General features: G+C 33.3%; 1 protein-coding gene across 1 annotated transcript; it reads right to left on the reverse strand.

The window, feature by feature from the left end:
* Positions 1–1,500: 1,500 nt before the first annotated feature.
* Positions 1,501–23,703, reverse strand: LOC103577550 (homeobox protein dve-1). The gene is made up of 7 exons (XM_008558235.2): positions 22,985–23,703; positions 18,382–18,772; positions 5,423–5,565; positions 5,053–5,355; positions 2,754–3,308; positions 2,143–2,577; positions 1,501–2,075 (listed from the first exon to the last, which is right to left on the reverse strand). The coding sequence occupies exons 1-7, from the start codon at positions 23,057–23,059 to the stop codon at positions 1,896–1,898; spliced, it is 2,082 nt and encodes a 693-aa protein (XP_008556457.1). The 5' UTR covers positions 23,060–23,703; the 3' UTR covers positions 1,501–1,895.
* Between the last annotated feature and the right edge of the window lie 352 nt (positions 23,704–24,055).

Here is a 24,055-nt window from a genome sequence, read left to right on the forward strand (position 1 = left end):
TTGTAAATAATTCGCGAAGCTGCGATCGCATCCGTTGCCAACCGGGCTATTGTAATATGCATATATATACATAAATCTCTCTTTATATTTTGTACGTCCGGCAGCGAGACGTGGAAATAGAGAACAGTTAGGCATATATCCTAACCGGTAGATATGAATTTATACGAAGCTTCATGAAGTGACTGAGTAGAGAGAACAGACCGAGACAAACTCGCTCGGTCATGTTGCCTCCCCATTATTCAGGAACTTTGCTGACAGCTCTCCGGATAGCGAGATAAGAACGTACTCTGAATACTCAATGCTCGCTGTCGACAATGAACGCTGTTGGTCTCTGTCAGGCTATATGTCCTGCATTCTCTTAGTCCTTGAACACTTTGATGACAAATAATATATTAAAAATAATAAACAAAACATTAATTCATTAAACTGTTTGAGTAGGACAAAAAACCCTGGGATAAGAGACTGACTGTCGAGAGACGAATGAATAAGAGAAAGCGTGTGGTAAAATGGATCCTTAAGACGTTTTAATTGGACAAATCCGCCTATCCTCATTAAATCCAGTCTCCATGATACCTTTATACTTCAACTGTATATACCAGCACTCTTTGGGTATTCGTCTCGCCCTTAAAAAGAACTATATCCTTGTCATCTTTGTGTTATTCCTACTTATATTAGTACGAGTGAAGGTAAAATTGAAAATCTCCAATCCCAGTAATATCTTACTCTACAAAATATCAGAAAACTTTTCTCCTTACAACCCCAATCTCTTTGTCAATTTTTTTGTGTATCCTAATCCCCTTGTCAGTTTTCCATTGCTAAATAATAAAGACCAAATATTTTTTTATATAAATTTGACAGATGATACTGTGGTAATTTATATAAATAATTATAAAATTTAAGGGAGAGATAGAGAGAAAGAGGGGAAAAAGGATAGACAAGGAAATTTGATTACGATAGTGAGATTACATTGGCCTATTGTCGTCGGCAGTTGAGTTAGGGCTGACTCGATGACAGTTAAATGGATACTTACACATACATTTAACCGAAGGCAGACTAGACTACTGTCTTTAATGTCTTATCTCATAGATTTTACTCGGATGCGTACAGATATTATACCTTGACGTTCAGTTAGTCACGAGTTTGTCTATTGTTTATATAGAACATCATATGAGAGACAGGTGTATGTGTTTTCAGTTAGACTAGCGTTTCATCTACTCATAATATAGTTTTCGTATCTGCATGATACTGCATTTCTATGTTTAGTTCTTACATTATTCTCTCTGTGTGCTGTGACAACTGTATCATCCATTCCTATTTATTCCGGTTGTCTCCTGAGGAAATATCACATGAATCAACTCGGTACACTCGCTGATAAATAGACAAAATAATTAGGACAAATGATAACCAAAAAAAAATATTTACTTATAAACGAAACAATTAATGCGTAATTTAATTTTATTCAATAATTATTTACATATTTTCGCGATTTTATAAGTCATATTTAATCATATATTTATACATATATAATATTTTTTTGATTTATTATCACTATTATGCTGATTAATAAATGCTAGTAACGACATATTAATAATTATAACGAGCAATGCTAACGTAATTACAATTAAATTACAGCCTCATTATTTTAATTACATTTAATAATTAACGATAACCTTTTTATTTAGCTTTGTCAACTTCAATTAGTCAATTGATTAATTATTTTTTCAAAACTTTGCGTTATTACAATCGTTGTAGGACTAGGTTGCCTATATGAGAGCATCAATGACTCTCTTATAATCTCACTTTAAAACCTTTATTTAAATCTTATTTATTGAGTTATTTATTGAGTTTAAATAATTTTAATATTTATAATTGATTAAAAATTTAATTTATTAAAATTAATCTGCGTGGGCGTAAGGATGTGGTTGAGGTGACTCCCCTTCAAATAATGCCATCTTTAGACGCTTGCACTTGGCCCGACGGTTCTTGAACCAAAATTGCACATTCTTTGGCTCGAGACGTGGAAATTTTTGACGGTATGGCATTCGATTTAATTCTTCGGTATATTTTAGTATCAACTATAAAAATAACAATAATAATATTTAAATAAATAAACAAGTGAATGATAAATAAATGAATAACTACCGCGTGGCTGGGGTGAGTGTTGTGTCCGAACCAATTCTCAAGTCTTGGAACTTCGGTAACGGGATCGATGAATGTTCTGTTCCTCTTTCTCCGCTCGTCTAGCAAACTGGCAGGACAGCCGGCAGGTCCTCCTCGTGTTGGGAGATAGTGGGACATGTACATGATGCTGTGGCCGAACATCGGACTGGGCACTAATGAAAATCCCGGAGGTATTGGTGTCGTAGGAACTCCAGGTGGTGAGTCCTCGTCGTCTGAACCCGATGAAACCCTTGTCGCAGAATCGTCTTCGCGTTTTACCAGAGGGGTTGATGTTGCTGTTGCCGCGGGGGTCGGAGTCGATGTTGGGACCACCATTCGATCTTCTGAGCGGGTTGTCAGAGACAGTGGACCTACTACTGGTGGACTGCCTGCGAGGCATGGTGATTCTGAATTTGACTGTAAATTTAAAAAATATTTTTTATCAAATTGACTTTTTTTAATGGATATAATTTAATTAATTTTAGCTCCTTTGATAGGAAAGTATAGTAAATATTTGAATAAAACTTAACAAGAATTTTTTCACGATACTAGAAGGCTGTCGGGTTAAAAAAAATAATTTTTAAAAATTTTACCTGATGCCTAGAATCATCTTCCTCATCCGAGCAGTCTTCGCTAACAATACTAGCACCACGTGGACTCAATCCCGGTGGACTGTACCCATTAATTCCCCTATTTTCAGCCCTCTTTTGTGCAGCCCGTGCATTTTTAAACCAATATACAACATTATTAACATCCAGCGGCTTCCGGCCGCGGCGGGACTCCAGTGAGTTCAACTCCGCGACGTATCGCTGAATCTGCTGGCGCGAGGGGTGTTGGTTCTCCGCGAACCAGCGTTGCAATCTCGGCAGTTCGAGCTCGGGATCGAAACTCGTACGCATTCGGGTTTTGTGTGAGTAAGGGAGCATCGCGGGGTGATGTCCATGTGGGTGGGGTGGCCCCACGCCTCCCCCCGTGTCCAGCGGGCTTTGATTATGCAGCTGACGATTGTTATTGCAGCCAGTCAGCAGCGAATTCGGGGGCGGTGGCCCCAAACCTGGCAACTGCTGCTGCTGGATCCATGATTCAAAACTGCGTCGAGTGTCTTCCGTCACTTCACCTCCACCGCGACACAGCGATGATAGTGTCATCTGAAATAAATTTAAAATTTGAGATAAAAAAAGAAGTATTAAATGGTAAATTATAAAATTTAAAAATTATTTCAAAATAAATAACAAGTGTTATAAAAATTCAGTATAAATGACAATGGAGACAAGTGACAAGCCAAGAGATGATGATTTGTCATAAGATTATGGAAAAGTTTTATTCATTTAAATAGCGACAACTGCGTAACCTTATCATCGTGATTTACAAGAACAAATAGTTATACGCCAGTAGGATTACACCTGACGCCTCTTAATGAGGTAATCTTTTGGATCTGTATCTACTCAGTAGCACGTCTTTCACTCCCCACATAATTACAATAATAATTATTATTATTATTATTATTTAAATAAAATAATTATAGACATTAAAATATAATTCATTATGTTTTACGAGCTCTCGTTAATCATCGCCAAAGCAGCATGATATCCATTGTTTCAAATAATATTACAATTATGACTGTCTCGGGTATTTTTTAAATAATTAAATACCGTATCTCAAAAAATAAGTTTGTAAACAGTGGTACGGAGACGCTCGGAGACGGCTTATCTCACAATGACTTTCAGCCTGATTTACTACATTTACTATTATCATCATCATCATCATCATCCTCACCAACTCTCTTCATCAAACAATTCATATAAAAAATGTAACTCCAACAGCCAATAAATCACGCTCTAAATCCAAATCAAACTACACTGAATTTATGTTATTTAAGAGGGACAAAAGTGCTGAGTACATAAAAAAAAATTAAATTAAATTAAAAAGTTACGAGGCCAAGTCCTTCGGCAGATTATTTTATATAAATAAATAATACTAGTGTAAGCGTAGATGATAATGTGCATCAGGATGAAAAGGAGACTTTGCTGGCTTACGGATGCTCGAGAGGGATATTGGCTGGCTGTGTATATTTTAGCAACGAGAAACGTCTGTCAGAGAAAATTGGTAATCATAGACCAACCTGAACGGCATTAAAGTTAGTCTGTGGGTGGGGAGATCTTCAAAGAGGTGCACTTAGATAATGCTCAAGTTAAAGGGGGTTTTTCGGGGCACTATATGTCTACACCCTTTACTCTACTTCTCGTGGCTCCTGAGCCCCTCCCCGGCCATTACCCCTGGGCTCAGCTCACACCACTTTGGCCGATATATCGTGGGGGCTTTTGATGAAGGCTGCCACGAATTTGCTTTACTTGAGTAAAGGGTAATCCTATCATACGCTCCGGCTATGAGATCTTCCTTATTCACTGGGGCTGTATCTTATGTACTGACGTTCTATCCAAACGTGAAATACGTTCAGACATAAATTATATAAATATTAAGATGATAAGAATTGACTTTGTTTTAAGTTAAGTTATGTTTAAGACAAATAATTATCTAATTGTGTATTTTTAGTGATGAAATAAAAAATAAATCCTTAGTGAAAATATTTTATTTTATTCGGAGAAGTTGAATTAAATGATGAAGGGAAGATGTTTAAGTTAATTTAGTGATGTGATGATGGAAAAAGGTGATGGAGCATACCGAGGATTAACAAGTCTGCTGAAGAATTATACAAGAAGGACTTGTTAATGAGATTAGAACTTGGTAGTAATGGGAAACACTGAGGACTCTACAGTATTTGCATTTTCTCGAGCATTGAGGTTACATTAATGGGTGATTTTTTAAGTGAGGGATTGACTCGACGAAGACGCCGATGACGATGGTTAAAAATATAAAATAAAATGGAATTACCTCGTCCAGAGGACATCCTGCGGAGATCAGCAGCGCATGGCTGTGAAGAAGCAGAAGCCTCAGAAGTTTGTCTTTTATTTCGGCTGCTGGACTCGCTGGCGGAGGTCGAGATCTGTATATTTGGATTCTCAATGTCGAGACGGTCGTTAGTTCTGACAAAATTTCAGCAACGGTCCGAGTTGGCTCGTCGGCAACACTTTCCATTGGTAATGGACGCCAGTTCTTAACAATTATGCTGCCACGTGCACTAGGTATCATGTCCGTGGGATATCCTAAGCGAACTAGTGCCTCTCCCACTAAATCCTGTATAAAATTTATTTATTTTATAATATAATAATTTGATATTTGTCAATTTGAAGATAAAATTTACCTGGAACGGCACAGATGCTGGAATGATGACATAAGTATCAATTTCTATGTGAGGACTTGGCCACTTTTCACGTAAATTAATACGATTATCAACAATACTATGAATTGATTCAACTATACAATGTACTGGTACCGGACTTTTACCTAAAAAACAAAAAAAAAAAAATATGTTAAGTTTTTCGGAACTCGAAATTCAAAAATAAAAATTAAATACTTAAATGATGAAATGACAAAGCTCAACTCTGTTGAACTTCTGGTACTCGGTTCTCTATTCTGAGTTGGTAAATTCTCATAAATGTGTAACCCTCGTGTTAAAACGTATGCAGATCCACTCGTCGGTTAAGCGAAAGCGCAAAATACGTATCGCGAAACAATGGGAGGTAAGCGGCCGGTACAATGGACGCGATCCTTATTTAACCCTGACTCGAGTTTATATCCCACTCTTACTCGGACGAGTACTCGCTTATAGTGGCAATGTCGGTACACCCCTAATCCCAGATTTCTCTTACTAAGAATCAGAGCAAGTGAGTCGCTGAGGGGATGAAAATTGTAAAGACAAGGACAAGTGTAAGATTTGCGGAAAGGAGTGCGATGTAATGAGAAATTTCGAGGAGAATTTCAAAGTGCTATTGATGCTTTGTTCTATGTTATCCATCTCAGACTACTCGTTAACTTTTATTTTTATAAAAAATTAAATACTTAATTATTATCAATTTTGAATTGTTCACTGATAAAAAAGTTTACTTGATTCAAGAGAAAAAATCTTGGACCAAGAATTCCATTTTTAAGAAAATGATTTTTTTGAGTCAAGAGAAAAAATTCTTGAGCCAAGAAATTATTTTTGGGTCAAGAAAATTTCTCTTGGTTCAATAATTTTTTCTCTTAACTCAAGAAAATAATTTTCTTAAAAATGGACTTCTAGGTTAAAAATTTTCGCTTTTGAATCAAGTCAACATTTTTATCAGTGTTGGATCATGTTTTTTAAGTGAAAATAAATTTTAATTAAATCAACTGTACCACGTGCGTAAAACAAAGGATTTACGAGGTTATACTCAATGTTCGTTGGATATTAAGTCTTAATGCAGCCAGAAGTTGTAGTTGATAGTGAGAAAGCATAGATGTAGAATTAAGGGAGCACTGGCCACGAGGAAGCTGACCGCTCTGGACTCCAGAGCCTCCATAGTTTAGATAGGGGCTACTCTAATCTAGGGATGTACAGTTTTCATTAAGGCAACTATCGTCTGCCCTGTACCTAAATTGTCTATTCGCTGTTATTAAGTCTTAGCTACCTGTTAATTTCATCCTAAGACAGGTATTATTACAAAAATATCATCTTATATTTTTAAATTATATTAATATCACCACAAATACCAAGTTATTAATAACCACAACACTTATTTTTTAAATTTATTTCAAAACTTACGAGTATGTTTAATTTTTAAAAACACTGTCACTGATAGTCAACACTCAAGACTGAGCTAAACTGAATGTATTAAATTAAAAAAAAAAAAAAAAATAATAACCTTGAAGATCTCGAAATGGTCTGGACGAGTTCTTGAGCCGAAAGAGAGTTTGAAAATGAGTATGTAAGATTTTCGGTAATTCTGTTGTACCATTTGGTGAAATGAGAAGGGGAAATTTACCTTTGTGAAAATAGTTGATAATTAGTTAGATAAAACTGACCGGAGTTGAAAGCAGAAGAAAGTAAAGTAATATAAACTAACTTGAAACTGTTAATCTGTACAAATATTTAGAAACAAACTTATTTTACAATAGACTGGAAAATTTGACCATAAAACCCAATCCGAAGTTTTAAAGGCAATTTAAGAAGATCATTTACGACAAAGGACAGATAAAGATTATCCGTAATAAAGTAATTCTTATTCAATAAGAAAATATATAAGCTTTATTGCTAAAACTAAATTACCTAGGACCCAGGACTTGGGATCAAAGATTATTGTACAATTCAGCTACAAACGGTATTTGTATGAAATTCTCTAGAAAAAAAATCCTTAAATGTTTTTAGTTGATTTAAATTTACGACATTATAAATTAAGATTTGTAATTTATTACGTCAAAAGATAAAATGTTTAAACATTTCATTAAATAATTTTTAAATCATCAATTAAAAAATGATAGGGATGGAAATTAAAAAAATTTATCGGTTGAAAATCTCAAATCTTTACTTTATTTTCTTTATAAAAACTTTGCTGGAGAATAAAAGAAAGAAAAAAAAGGGCTCCAAAGACATTTCTCATTTCTGGTGCAGGTCCAACTCCGGCTATCGGACTTCCGTTATCTTCCCCCGTTGGCCTGTTACGGAAACACCGCGAAACCGTCAAACCGCCTTTTCGTCTTTGACAGTGCTCGTCGAAAGATAAGCTGGCTTCAAGTATATAGAAGTGAAAACATCCAAACCCTATATAAAATATAATATCATATATATATATATACCTTATAAAACATTTACACTTGTAATACATATATATATATATATATATATATATATATATATATATATATATTTACAAGACGTGTAAAACCTCCCCAAGTATTTAAGTTTCTGTCATTTAAATTTTTATCTTTTTTTTCATTATCGTCAACTTCAAAAATAGGAAATTAATAATTATATAAATGCGCATGAGTAAATTGATTTTTTTTTCCAAAAATTTTGATTTAAAAAATTTCATAAATCATAATTTCAGATTGACAATCATTTAAAATTTTTTTTTTGGTTTTTCTACTTAAGTCCAAGTGTAAGTAAAAAATTTAGATCATGCAGACAAAGAAGTAAATTTTTTCTTCAGAGCCCTCATTTTGCCCAACCCTTTCTTACATTAACGACAGTTAAAATACTACATAGTTGACAGAATTATTCATTTAATCTCTCGTTCCGAGCAAAAAAATAATATTTAATTATTCAGCATCATTACCATCATCGTGCAATATTTAAGTTGAATATGAGAGACAGAAGGAAAGTGTAGGCGTTATTATCTCAAGCTAATCCAACGGATGTCGGTCTTTGTTGATAACACAAACTTTTTTCCAAGTTTTTATCTATAAACCTTCCCCTTCCACCTCTTCTTTGTGTTATTTAAAACGCAGTAACTCCCGTTTAGATTGAAATATATCTTTCTCGTGGTATTTTCCTCTTACTAACGAGCTTCGAGCTTATCGAACATTAAACTGCATCCTGGAGTAAAACTTTTTAATTATTGCCTTAACAATGCTCTTAAAAAAATTAATAATAATAACAATAATAATAATAATAACTTTGTCATAGCCTGAATTTAATAATAAACACACAGTAAACTAGATGCTCTGGCATAAGAAAAAACGCGTTAAGAAGAACGTTAGCTGCTAACTCCAGTGGGATTTACAAGGTTTCGTCGCGTGGCTGGTGATCTTATAAGCCCTCGAAGGTTATCTCATTATGTCTTATCTAGCTGAGGTATTTACGTATACATGAGGGGAATAGAACAGTTTCAGTGACTTCAGAAGCGGCTTAAAATGCACGCGAACTATGCAACACGCAATGCAAATATATACATTACTCTAACCCTTTTTGCTTATTTTATTATTATTATTATTATTATATTAACTTCACTTGTTTTGTTACTTTTAACCTACATTGGCTTGCTATTTATATGACATAAGGTCGAAATAGAAATTTTTAATGAATATTTACTAAAAAAAAGAAGAATAAAAATTTATAGACAAAGTTCTTTTAAAGTTTATAGTCTAAGGCGCTTAAGGGAGGATGGTTTAAGCACAAGCCCTTGTATGTATACTAGTATAGAGAAGAGGACAAGAAGAAGAAGAAGAATAAGAGTAGGATCTGAAGGAGTAGGATGAAATAAGTATAATACGTTTTCTACGTACTCAAAGACTGGTGTGTGTAGGAAAACACTCGTGTTGTGTCGTGGCAAAGCCTATGTGCTGAAGATTAAAATTACTTCGCCAACTGGCAAGTGAACGGTGAAGGTGAGGACAGAAAACTCCTACGCGGAGGAGTAAGAAGAAGGAAGAGGAGAAGAAGGAGGTGTGTCTCGTAAATATCTCGGTTAAGAAGCTTAATTTGGATTTTCGGTAACGAGTTATAGCGCAGACTTTAAGTCTTACGTTTTTTACTTTTCATTGGCACCTTATTCATCGGCTCTTATTTAAATGCACGTCGAATGCGTCTTATCTTGTCTCGATAATACGTGATGAATTTCTTGTTTTCAATTTGGTCATTGGTATTGCAATTTTTAATTGATGTTTTTTATTATTCTGATAATTTACAGATAGCGGGAGTTTATGTTTAAAATATGAGAAATATACTGAAAATATTTTCGAATTAAATTTTAGTGTAATGGAGTTAAAAAATAAGAAGATTGAGAAGAGGAGGGGTGAGAGAATGAGTGAGTGATGGAAATGCAAGCTCGAAAGGGTATAGTAAGGAACTAGATGTGCGGTTCGACGTAAGAGAGTGAAGTGTGGGTGGAAGAAGGGCTCCTTATCGGAGATCTTAAGCAAATCCAGCGTGAAATCGTATCGGAGCATTCCCTTACGGAAACCACCACTTACTCCATCTACACTTTGGGTTGTTACACTCAACTCCGAAATACAGAAGGAGTAACGAGGTGCTGATATATATTTTGTGATTCGGAAACTTCAAACCTGAACTAAAGACAACTTTATTAATAATTAAAAATTCGCTTTTTGTCTACCTGTCTTATGTTAAATAATTAAATCTTTTAATGGACAGGACAGGGATTAATTTTGGATAAATTAAAAATTAAGTTATATCTGTAGAAGAGAAAAGAAAAGTTGGATTTTAAAATTATCTCAGGTTAAAACATCATTTAATTTTAATGTTCTGGCTAACTCGCCATCTTTATGGTAAAGTAGTGAATCCTTTAATGGACTGATTAAGGATTTATTGTAGTCAAATTTAAAATTCGCAAGTTAAAAAAAATCAAACTAAAAAAAAAATTGAAAAAAAGAAAAATATGAACTTTGGGGTTTGGTAAAATTAATTTGACTTGTAGGAATTTTATTAAAATATAAATGAAGTATTTTTAAATCGGAGACAGACAGTTGAGTAAATCCTCGAGTATTCCATCACGGACACTGAAAATAAATTTAAAATCCCTGGAATAGAAGAAAAACCGAGTGGAAATTATCAAAACAATCTTACACCGTCAATCTATTTTTTATTGTACCAAATTAAATACAATACCATATATATATATACATAAATAAATTTATCAGAGTGTTTATATATTTATATAGTGAACTATCAAACTGCATGGATCAAAAAATAATCATTTGTTAGTTCATTGTAGTGAATAGTGTCTTAATAAAAGCACGAAGAAAGACATTAAAACAACTCAGCATTGAATATACATCTATATATATACATATTAAATGGACAAAAGTAACATAAGTAAAGGAAGTAGATGTTCGTAAGGAGAGGGCTATTCGGTATCTCAACTAAAGTGGAGTAGTCGAACAGGGAGATAAGATTTCCCCTTTTCACAGTATAACACCTCCACAATCTTATTCTCATTTCTTTGAAAGACATCAGCTTGGGAAAAAAAAATCACTCGGTGAAGTAATAAAGAAAAACATTAATGATAATAACTATATATTTATACATGCGATTTATAATCAGCCGAAAATAAAATAAATAAAACAAAACTAGATATATGTATTTATAGACATGGTATATGTGATAATGATAACTGTAAGAAGGAGAATCCTCTGGGGAATATCATCGTTATAATAAGAATATGCATAAAAGCTGCATAACGTCTAATCCTCAAAGTATGTGGACTCGATGCGTCTTGAAGCTAATCTTGTTAGCTGCAAGTATAAGCCGTTTGGATGACCCTGTAGAACTGCAGACGACTCTTAATCCTTTAATACACAAGATAGAGTGAGAGGCAGAGGGAAGAATATAGACGCCAAGGGCTTTCTGTGATTTTGCATAAGAATAATATACAGTTGCAACTGCCTATGAGTTGTTAAATAAATTTATGCTGACATTTGTATTCATATTTTTTATTCAATGCCTAACACTCACCAAATTTTATTTACTGCTGAGTTTAATATTTATAATTATTATTTTTTATAAATTTATTTATATAAAAAATAAATTTAAATGCGCCAATGAAATATTTATTTTCATTTATGAGGAATTCTATCATTTTATTATTTATTTAAAAAAATATCCGTGAATTTGTTTTTTTTTTTTTAATAAATAATAAATCACGTTTAATAAATTTTTTTTTTTCAATATTAAAAAAAGTGTATGACAGAATGGACAAAAAAAAATTTCATTACGATTACAATTAAACTAAAGTGATAGACATTTTCTAGATAAAAAAAAAAATTTGCGACAAAAATTTGCCTGGGACTCGTATATATAATGAAAAGGATAAATATATAAAAGCAGAAAGCTTAGGCAGATTAAAAATGGAGGGATGGAGGTCGAGGTGCGGCTAAATGTATATACGTGTATATATTTTTTATTTTTTAATTCATCGATAAATCGCGATCGTGTGTTGCGTATTCAAAGGATAGTGTGTAAATGCATTCGTATATACTATAGACACACACGCGCTTATTAATCCATATGTATATGTATATACAAATGTGTATGGATAAATAAATAAATACATATAGAAGTACTGTGTGCACTAAAACTATAATATCGTGCACGCACGTAAAGCTCACAGCCCAGTTAATCCCACGCTCACAATGATGCCATCTTTGGGGATTATCCCCTGGGGATATTTTTGATCGCGCAATAATCCGTAATACGATTTACGTGGTCGGTGTTCATCCAAGGCCGTATAACGGCAAATCCCAATAGAAAAAGATACACAATAAAATAAAACAAAGAAAATAATAATGTAAATCGTCATATCCGCTCATCGTTTTTTATTTTAATTTATTTTATTTTTCCTATCGCTTCCAGTATTTATTTTTTTCTATTTACACTTTCAATCCTTTATTTATTAATAATTATTTGACTTCAATAAATGCACCGTTGCATGAGTAAACAGTACCATAGTTTATTAAATTCAAAATAAATTTATTAAATTAAAGTAAACATTTATTTTTAAAAAATCGCGCAGAGTTTGTATATTTAGAAAAAAAAAAAAACATCCGTAAAATATATTAAATACGCGTGCGCTTTTATTCGTCATGTTCGCTGAGTGTTATTATGGAATATCCTCATCAGACTGTCGGCCGCGAAAGACCAGAGATAAAGATAAACCGCGTAGAGAAACCCTCTTTGCTTTGTATGAGCCGGAAGATTAAGTCGACAAGAATGAGAGTTGAGTGGAGTCGAGCAACAGGAGCCGTTAAGGCTACTGCTCATCCCACTGACCCATGAAGATAAAATAAAAGCATCGGCAGATACTTTAAACCATCCATCTTTATTCACGTGCCCTAACAATACAACGCACACACATTTGCATAAATATAAATTATTTTTTTTTTTTATACATTCAGCACTGGTCAACTTTTCCATTACTCAAAAAATATATTCTTTGAGTGTTTTATAAAATACTCGATTATTTTTTATTTAACATCAATCGGGATCTCAGTCACTGTCTAATTATAAATTAATCATGTAAAATACATAATTAGTATTGTAATAATTATGCGGCATTACATATTTAGATGGCACGAAATTTATTTGCAATGAATCAACTGGGTACTAAATGCGTGTATAGTATATTAATACATATATATGTATGTATGTGCGTACATATAAAACGAACGAACCCTCGGAGCTATGGTTTAATCCGGTAGCTGAAAATCAATACTTAATACGTCTCGTTCCCCGCTGACCTACGGGCCACAGCAAAGCCTCCCTCGGGATAAGCCGGGCTCGGCTATATCCCGTCGAATAAATCCCGGATCAGGGGATAAGTCTTTTTTATATAATTTTTTTTTTAACCCATAGAACCCCTCTGCAGTTTAATACTTCAGCCAAATAAAAGGGATGCCATAAATATACACACACACATATATATGTATGAAACGATTTACTAAAGATTTGGCAAATGTCTTTATTTGAATTTTCGTTTCAACTTCTTAGCTATTTTTTTTTCTTCAATGACTTTAAACATTCCTACGTATTATGAGCCATTTATTTCCTTATTAAAAAAAAATTATTTTGAGAATTTTTTAAAAAATTTATTTCGGTTCTTGAAAAAAAATATTTTATATCGAGAAAGTGTAGCTTGGGTGTATAACAAGGATCGTGATTCTACGGTGTACAGGAAATAGGTTGAGAAATTTTCAGGATAATCGAATCCTTGGAGCAGCAGGAAAGCATAAAAGATTAGAGTCTCGCTGGAGATAAATTTTGATCACTCCTTAATTTTTACCAAAAATTAATTTTCATCAAACAAAGTAATTTATTACAAAAACCAACACCATTAATGACACACTATTTAGTATTAATTAAAATTTGAATAATATCAGAAAAGTTTATAAATAAAATTAAATATACTCTAATGAGTCAGGTGGCTGATGAGCTGCAAGGGATAGATGTAAAATCATAGTGATGAATAACAAAGTTATAAACAAAAAGATAAATTATTACAGGACAAAGTAACACAGGAATTGGTGCATCATCTGCTTGGTATCTTATGCGAGCCTGATAATCGAGCGTACGTATATCCCCTCTAAATCGCCTAAGGCTTGCTTGCGCGCGTCGTAATTCCTTGATCCGGAAATCCATGTCGTTCGTTAACTTGCGCAGGGGTTGTTGCGTCGCTCAAGCTAACTATTAAGCCACAGCGTAGGACAGTAGTACAAGTAGACAATGACACGCTCGCATATACTATACACCTATATATATTAGCCAGTTTAAATGTATGTGTACCTGTATGCATTACGACGCTTACAGGAATCCGAGAAGCTAGAATGAGAGAGTATTAACGCAAGTGAAACAGCACAAGAGAAAGCAGGATAGAAACAGAGTTGAGCCATACCAAGGAACTGGTTTATCCGCAAGATTGTCCTGTATCCTACGACCCTGTATCCCATAGCCTACAGCGACGATAAAGGGTTGGGGAAATATAATACAGGTTAGGGTTTACGGTTGATTCGAATCGAGAAATTAAATCCCACGGGAATGTGGGTAAGACTACGGTGTGACCTCTCTGTCCCAGGAGAACATAATTTACTATACAACCCAATGACAGCAATACAAACGTATAAACGTCTATTATGTGATATTTTTATTTCATTGACAATACTTGCAATTTATCAATCAATTAACTGGCAATCACTCATTATTTTACTTTCAAAATTTTGACACAATTTTTCTTTCTTTTCTATTGATAAATAATTTTTGAGAAGGAAAATACATTGCAGGGAAGAAAGAACTCAAAGATCCTTGAAGTTTGTTTACTGGAACGCGTGTCATTTATTTGAACCCCCATGTCGTAACTAAAAGTATTTTTTAACGTTTCTGAGGCGTAAACAACTAGCAGGAAAGCATGTGGCCAAAGTAGCTGCGGTGGTAACGGCGGAGGATTCGTTTGAGACACCCGAATCCTTGAAATGGATTTTTAAAAATTGAAACAGCCAGTTTTGATTCTGCGCATAGGAGTCCTGAATTGAGTGTGTATGTGAATAAACACCAGGCGAAACGGGGGAGATAAAATGAAGATAGAAAGTACGGGCGAGTTTAATTTGAATGAGGGTTACAGATCAACGTACTTGTTACGAAGGCATGTCCTGTACTCCTGATGATCGGGGTCCTACAAAAGCCCTTATTTGGGTCATGAAACTACTTGCAGACAATTCACTTTGACTTTTACCAATCGGCACTCGACATGTGCACACCCGGTCGCAAAAGACGACCTACTTAGTTCTCATACTATCCTTGCTGTAAAAATAAGCCGACAGGTATTGAACAAAGGACCTAATTTGCATATTTTCGTAGCCGTTGCAGAGTAAAATAAATATAACGCGAAGGAGAGAAACTAATGGGAACCCGGATGAATACTCCTCGCATCGAATCTGCTCTCCTGATAACGGATACGTCTGGTAGGCCTGGAAAATAATTCGCGAATAAAGTCCTACTCATTCATCCCTTGGTACGTACATTCAAATTTTGAGCAGACGTAACAATGAATTTATATTTTTTTAAAACAACAAATTTACTGTTCGATATAATTTACTAGCTAGCAATCGAAAGTATCCACCGGTTTTTATTTATTTATTTATTGTAAAAAATTTGAACACGTAAATTAAAATTAATATTCGAGTGTAAAGTTCAAAACAATGACTCAAAGTTTATTGATCTATCTGAAAGTACATTGTACTGTAGGGATGTTAATGGTGGTCATGGTTTCCACGAGCTTGACCGAAGGCTAACGAATGACCCTTGAGAATCAGGAACGCAGAATATTCATTTAACGGCGCATCGCATCACACACACACCCACAACCATTTCTGTACCATTTAAATACACACCCCAACTATTCGTATCTAACATTCGATTAAATGTTTTTTATTTTAGAAATAATTTTTAACAATCTATTACTTTTTTTTAATTTATCATTTTTTAATACAACCAGTATAGTGGAGGTCTAACTCAGCTTTTGCTGAAAAATGGACACGTTTAGATTTTTCAGATTAAAAAAAAAATTTTGGAATATTTGGAGTAGTTTTCATTTTATTTTGAGTACGAAAATAAAAGGACAAAAATTATTGAATTAATATAATTTGAAAGAGGCAAAATGGGCACTTGAAAGTTTTTTTGAAAAACATATTAGCGAGTTAAACAAATGGCTGTGTAAGTTGGGCCAGTTTAAATTTCTAACGAAAAATAAAAAAATCCAAAATTCATAAAAGATTTTTGTTTTATACTAATTGAAAATTTTTCTCAAATAATAGACATTAATTCGTCCCTTAATAAATTTCAATTTTATCACCATTCATATACATAAGAATTTTATTTTTTTATATTTTTTTTAGTATTATTTTTTCTCATAAAGTCAGTTTTCATTTCAAATGAGTGAGTTATATTAATCTGAAATATGTTACTATATAATGACAACTATAAACTACCTTTATGTTGTATTCTCCTCTATATATATCATTGTTGGATACTGAATCAACTTCATATCAGTTCTTCATTAATTAATTTCCATAATCCGTATCTTAATCAAGAGTCAAAAGGAATTAATCCCGTATTCAAAATCTCAATCACAAGTATGTGAAATTTTCCAAACCTATATAATAGGCTTTCCGATGAGCGAATTTTGCATATAGTAATGCATCTATAAGGTTTCCTCAGCATATATCCGAGTTGATTAGTCTCTAAATCTTCCACTCCCTTGTTTCTGCCGCTTACTTCTATACATCTCCATATCCATCTCTATCCACATACGTGGACTGTCTCGACATAAACTCGTACGTCCCGTTGTATTGTCTCAGTTAAGTGTCCAACGTCCAGCATAATGCACAAGATTATCTTGCTGTGCTGTCCCTTCGCTTACACCTCTCTGATGTTTAATACTATACTCTACTCTCTACACATCAGTGGTAACTGTAATAGCTATCTACCAACTACCAACATATTCAGCGTAGTGTAGCCTTTAGCACCACACAAGATCAAACCGCTAATATTCCCTGTACGCCATAATGCACTCAGGTAATATGACGTGACTGGGCATTTACTTTTTAAGCTGAGTGTTGCTATTTTATATTACCCACTACAGAGGACACACTACCGATAATCCATCAGGTGAGCAGCAGAAAGGGATCCAAATGTACGTACATAGATATCAACTACTCTCACACGTATACATGACAGCTCGACGAATGTGAACATAAGGATTATCGCTGGGGTAGTGGTAGGATTATCCAAGGCTTTGTGAGTCTACTCCACTCTGCTCTACTCTAGTCTCTGGTCTCTAGCTTCTAGTTTCGTGTTACACTGTATATTGTAGTATAGACCCTCTATATATCTAGTATAAGTAGTAGAACCCCTTGCGTCAAAGCCAACTATGTACTAAAACCATCAGTTGGGAATAGTTTAGATTAGTCAGATAATTTGACAATAGTATTTTATTTTCATTAAATAAATAATTAGGATTAAATTCTTTTTTTTTTTTTTTTTTCATTACTTTGATATATATTTTAATCGAAGTTTTTGCTGACGAAATATATATAAATCTATGTACATATAATATGTATGTTTGTAGATGAATATATATATTTAGTAAAACTGGAGGGTTACTCGAGCCATTTCAGTTGGGTGTGTGTGCGCTCAGTGCTCTTAGGATTAATCCGGGATTATTGAACGTGTGTGAGCACCAAGCCGTTCGCTTGCCGTCCAAATCCCAAATCCGACGCACACTACTCTCTGAGGATAATGCTAACTCTTGTGTACAGACACATAACTCGCTGGATAAAATTTATCCACGTTCAGCATATAATACGTGTATACGAAAAATAGCGCGCCCTTTTTTGTGTCACACGAAAAAAAAAATATTTAATGATTTAACTTTTTTTTTAAAAATATTTTTTAAAGATATTTTTTTTATTCAATTATTCTCAAATGGACTCTGGATTTAGGGTTGCGTGCACGCAGGTAATTACACGACGGGAAATTCCAGCACGACACGAAAAGAGTTCGATAATCATTTGCCGCAAGCCAGGTTCAGTGTAATCGGTACAAAAGATGATGAAAAAAAAAAAAAAAAAAAAAATATATATATATATATATATATATATATAATACAATACAAACCGATTATAATGATAATTATTATTATTATTATTATTATTATTCCATCACTTTTATAATAATAATAATAATAACAAATAAAATAATAAGCGTGGATTAAAACATATATTATAGAATTATTGGAGTTTATTTATGAACTCGTTGAAAACCCGGTTCATAGGATAGAAAAAAAAAAAAAAACTCACCGGTAACAGATGAATTTTTGCTGAGATCAAAGCCCTCGGGCTTCGGGCTGCTAGAATCAACTTCCTGTTTCGTATGCCGATTGTGATGGATTCCAAATGCTTGCGATAATTGCGGCTGTTGCTGTTGTTGATGCTGATGCTGGTGCTGATGATGCTGGTGTTGATGTTCGGTCCTCGATGGCTGCTGGGCAACACTCGCGCCGATCAAGTTACTCTGCTGTTGAGATGGCTGGTGTACCAGCTGTGGATGCTGGACCGAGGCTGGCCTGGGTGTCGGGCTACGGTTCGTTGTGTGTGCAGTTTGCTGAGATTGCGGGCTCCTCGGGATCGGGGACACACTTGATGAACGTGATGGCGGTGTTGCCTTGTGCGTCAGCGCCAGTGCTTGACTCTGTAATATTAAATTTTATTTTTATTTTCACTTATCAATAAAATTATTCAATAAATTTAAAAAAAAAATAAAATTATTCAATTTTTTTTTACGAAATTTATTTAAAATTTATTATAATCAATATATGTATATACATATATATATATATATACATATATATACAGATGGGTAATGTATCTTCAAGGACACGTATTAAAGAAGATATAAAGCGAAGAGAAGTTTTAAATTCAGTGCAATGGAGTAATTAGGAACGACAAGTAGGCTGTATATATATATATATATATATATATATATATATATATATATGAGTACAGACTGACAAGTAATGTTAGCACGAATATTATATATATATATATATATATATATATATATATATATATATATATATATATATATATATATATATATATATATATATATATATATATATATATATATATATATATATATATATATATATATATGTACTTGTATGTTGCAAGTATATATAATAACATTGCCGATGAAATCTGAGCACGTGGTTAAATAATGTATGTAGACTAATATATATATATATATATATATATATACATATGTAATGCTAACTGTGTCCAATATATATAGCACGTAAACATATATGTATAAAAACAAGAGTTTACTAGTTGGATTTGTGTACTCATATGTAGACATATATATGTATATATGCGAGTGAACTTAACACCAGAGCAGTGGCTAAGCCGTTGCTGGATGTCAACAGGGGTCAACTGGGCCCAGAATGCGAGAATCCTGAGCACGCACTCCCTAACTGTCACAGGCTTATATATTGTTAAATATCTTAAACGGCTAATGTCACACCAATTCTCGTTTTGATCTTAATCAAGTATCAAGAACTCGTGGAAAAGATGAACGGGTTTAAAATAAATAAATAAGTTATTAAGTGGAGGAATTTATGAAATTTAACGAAATGATGTATCGGATTATTTTAAAAAGTGTCTCACTTTGTTCTCGGGCCAGTAGATTTTTTATTGCTTGCCGCGACTGTACCCAAGCACGGGCTACTGTTTCGGGAGCCACGCAGAGCCGTCGGTGGTATGCAGCGGCAGCACCGCAAGTCGTTTCAACAAAAAAACACGTTGGACGGGCCCCCGTGTGGCTTTGGGTCCTCCGAACGTCTTTGCGCGACTTGTATGTTAACTCACTCATATCGCTGAGAGTGTGTGTGAATCGGTTGCGAATACTGTGAGGCTGATGTGACTGTAGTAAAAGGATGGCAGAATAAGAAAAAATATAAATATATAATATATAAAAAGAATTTAAACTCGAGATATTATATCAGAAAAATTATATTCTCTTTTTCGACATATTCATCGTTACATATTACTTTTTTATTTTTATTTTCGGCTACTCTTTGTCGTCAACAGCTTTCGTTACTCACGAATCCACGAAATCTTTTTCTTCCGTGATCTCAAGTCATACAGGACAGGTGCGAATACTAAAAGTACTCCAAGTTCTGGCTCACTATTTAGGGAGAGGGAGGCTGTCCTCATCATCACGTATACCTCATCCTCAAGTGGTACTCGTACACAAACCCAGCTTTGAATATGATGTGCAGCCGAGAGAGACAAGACTGCAAGATAAACTCACACGATACGCGGCTACGTGATGAGATACAAAACCAAACTGCGCGGGAGCGGGTATTAATTGTAAGCATGTGTATTGTGGCGTAGAGTATGTATGTAAGAGTAAGAACCACTCGCAACAGGTGGAAATCCTTGCGTTTATCCCCATGTGTTAACCACTTTTATTACTTTTTTTAATTCTGTAATTTAATATTGAAGAATTAACTATCAATTATTAATTCAATTTTTTATTTTTATTTCAGATTAATTAAAACCTCCAATACTCGACTCATAAAATATTAAATTACATTTTTTTTTTTTTTCACTCACATTACGTTAATAAATTATTTTTAATTCCGTAATTATCGTTAAAATTTTAATTATTATCAATAATTGATTTATGAATTTTTCAAAAATATAATTATTTATTAATTATTTTTTATCCGTAGCGTTAAAATTTTAAATTAGTAAAATTATGAGAAAAAAAATTTTTTTTAAATAAAAAAATTGATATTCGATCCAGTTTGTTTGGTGTTTGCACGCAAGTGTTATTAAGAATCTCATGGATAAAACGTCTCGCAAAACGACCACGTGTACACTGACGCGTACATATGGTCACGCTATTTGACCACCCTACGAACCACACAGAATAATCGTTATTCATCTATCCGGTGTGTCTATACGAGGTTTAGATTTACCGTCGACACTTTTACACTCTTATCTCTATCACTAGTTAATCCAGTCCCTTGAATTTTTAAAAAAATATTTCTTATTTCAAAAAAAGTATAGAGCAGTTTCATTGATATAAAAGATAAATCAACGACTGTGGTCTGATTAGATCGTAGCGAACTCCCGGCCAGCCAAATTTATATTTTATCTCAACTCTTTAACTCAACAATTATTCTCATCACTTATATATGTTATGACTTATCTTTTAAACGAGACGTCTTACATAATCTATCCACTTAAGTATAAATCAGGCGCTTACGCTTTTATTTTTTTTAAAATGGATTCATTTATAATGTAGCTTTCATTGATCTCATATAAGATTCACTCGTTACATATTCGAGGACGTTTCATTCGAGAATTAATTATGAATCAATACATGAATTGATTAATTTTTTAACCATAACATTCATAAAAATAAATATAAAAATTATTATTTAATATAAAAATAATAATAATAAAATATAATAATTTTTTTAATGAGTAAAAGAATAAATTTAATTTATAATCTTGATCATAATTATAGTAATTTAAAAAAGTTGTTTAAATGGCTAAACGTTGTAAAAAAATACAATTATCATTATTATTATTGATTACAATAAACCGCGGTCTTGTAGCTTTGACTAATGAGCTTTCGATAAACAAACAATTATATATTACAATGACTGCTTTTATTAATAAAAATATTTCCATTAATACGTAAGAACAAAAAAAACCGCTTCTATTTTTCGTAGCAAAAAAAATAATAAAATTCCTAGCCTCAATAAAAAAAATTTTTTATCTCTGAAAAATTTATTTCGAGCGTATTTATTACGAAAGTCATTTTTTAAATCCATTAAATACAATTACTGCAATAATCTTAATCGATAATTAAAATTAGAAATTTTAACCTATAAAAAAAATATATATTTTGTATTTTTTATCCGTAAATTTTGATATAAATTCTACTCCGTAATATTTTTCGTATGAATGATAATTTTTGAATGCCATCTCTTAAATTTTTAAATTACGAAAAAAATAAAAAATTAATAAATAATAAAAGCTTAAAAATAAGTGATCCGTATGTTTCTTCCGGTTGAACGACCTCGCCCGAATTCTTGCTATCAAACCGGGCAACAGTCACAAGCTCAACTCGTATATCGCGAAAATGTTACTGCAGCAAACGACTTTAATTCTCTTTTTTTCTGTAGTATTTGCTCCGACGATGTATCTATATTATATTAATATATAGTCCGGGTTCTGTGACCAGTATCAAATATATATGGCATATATACCTACATAAAACTTCGCTCTTATATATATATATATATATATACTGATATTGTAGTGATTCCATGAGCCCATCGTACAGGAAGAAGGCAGGGGCACATCCGTAACGTGTCCAGAATCCGTGACCCCCCACCTTCACTTACATCGGTATGTTCATTCTCTTTTCTTCCCTCTTACACACATAAATACATATATAATATATATATAAATAAACATATGCCAAATCAACTTTAAACTTGGACGAATTATTTCTATTTATATTCCGTAGGTGAATGACAACACGATAGGTATCACTACTAAAATTGTTATTATGATTTTATAACTCATTGAATACTCTTGTGACTATTACTCTCGTCTTGATAGTACACTTAGGGTTGAATGCGCGGGCTAACTGATGGAAAATTTTCGAGGGTGGTAAATCGCCTGTGTAATAGCCAACAGAATGCTTTTACCCAAAGTATTCCCTAAGGTATTACTATCATTTTTTTGTTCTACTCCAAAATTTATTTTTCATTAATGCAAAAAAAAAAAAGAGTAACTTTGGAGTCAAGTAAAAGAATACTGAAATTGATAAATAAATAATTCATGGTATATAATTGTGTTACTGAAAAATAATTACCTGTACGGGATCAACTTTGGTATTGGCAGCCACCCAGGCCTCAGCAAAAGTCTCCATGGCGCTTTGAAAATCCATTCCACGTTTTGACACTTGACGAACACAACTCGCCCAAATATATAATTAGAGCCCGGTCTTGCTTACATCAACAATAATTATTTTAAAAAATTATTTTTCGTCTCATAAACATGAGCCGGAAAATTAACATTCACATAAATTTAATTTATTTAAAACAGTAATTTTATTTTTATTTAAATATACAACAACAAACAAAATTAACTAATGTTCAATTAATAAATAAAAATAAATTTATTTAGTTAATTAATAATCCACTAAATTAACACTATTTAATCACTGGCCTATTTTCAGTCTCCATGGGGTTCCCAACTTTTATTTACATTTTTTAAAATCCATTCACTAAATTCACTTATTGTTCCATTCAAAAAAAACCTTTGAATAATTCAAACCGTTGTCAAATTTTAAAAACTTGACATGATCCTGGGTTGGTAAAAATTTTTTTTTATTATTATTTTATTTCTCTTCACAGGTAAACCGTTAATTTAAATAAAACATCTGTCAATAAAAACAAAAATAATTTATTATCACGCAAGCACATGAATGAATTTTGTATATTGATAATCACTAGAATGTAATTATTTATAATAATATTTATAACGATACGTTTAGTTCGAAACTCGAGCCGCGACTGTGCGTGCTCGAGCGCTGCGGCGCCCAATCTGCCCCTCTGTGTCCGGGCCGACTCGCGTGTTACTGCTACTGCTTATTCCCGCGTGTGCGCTTTCGTTCACCCCACTTATGCTCACTGCTATCCTCGCTGTCAGAGTATTCCAGGACTCTGCCTATATATGTGGACTACATACACACAACTATTGAGTATAATCGCGATAGGTCCTGTAAACACGGGGGATAGTAGATAGGGACGTTCTAACGAAAGCTCTCGTCCATTCGGCCACATTCGCCCCTCTTACTCATCGCGAAATCTATCCCTCTTTCCCTCTCCAAGAAATCTCTGACTCACCGCTGGCGGGAGGATCTCAAGTCTCATCCACCCCG

This window comes from Microplitis demolitor, chromosome 3 (assembly GCF_026212275.2).
Source record: "Microplitis demolitor isolate Queensland-Clemson2020A chromosome 3, iyMicDemo2.1a, whole genome shotgun sequence".
Lineage (NCBI taxonomy): Eukaryota > Metazoa > Arthropoda > Insecta > Hymenoptera > Braconidae > Microplitis > Microplitis demolitor.

Bases quoted from the DNA above. Each gene is read 5' to 3' on its own strand.
- LOC103577550 (XM_008558235.2), bottom strand. From the start codon at position 23,059: ATGGATTTTCAAAGCGCCATGGAGACTTTTGCTGAGGCCTGGGTGGCT. The intron at 5,566-18,381 runs GTGAGTTTTTTT...TTTGTTTTTTAG, and splicing joins CAAAAATTCATCTGTTACCG to GTAAAAGTCCGGTACCAGTA. The intron at 5,356-5,422 runs GTAAATTTTATC...AATTTTATACAG, and splicing joins CAGCATCTGTGCCGTTCCAG to GATTTAGTGGGAGAGGCACT.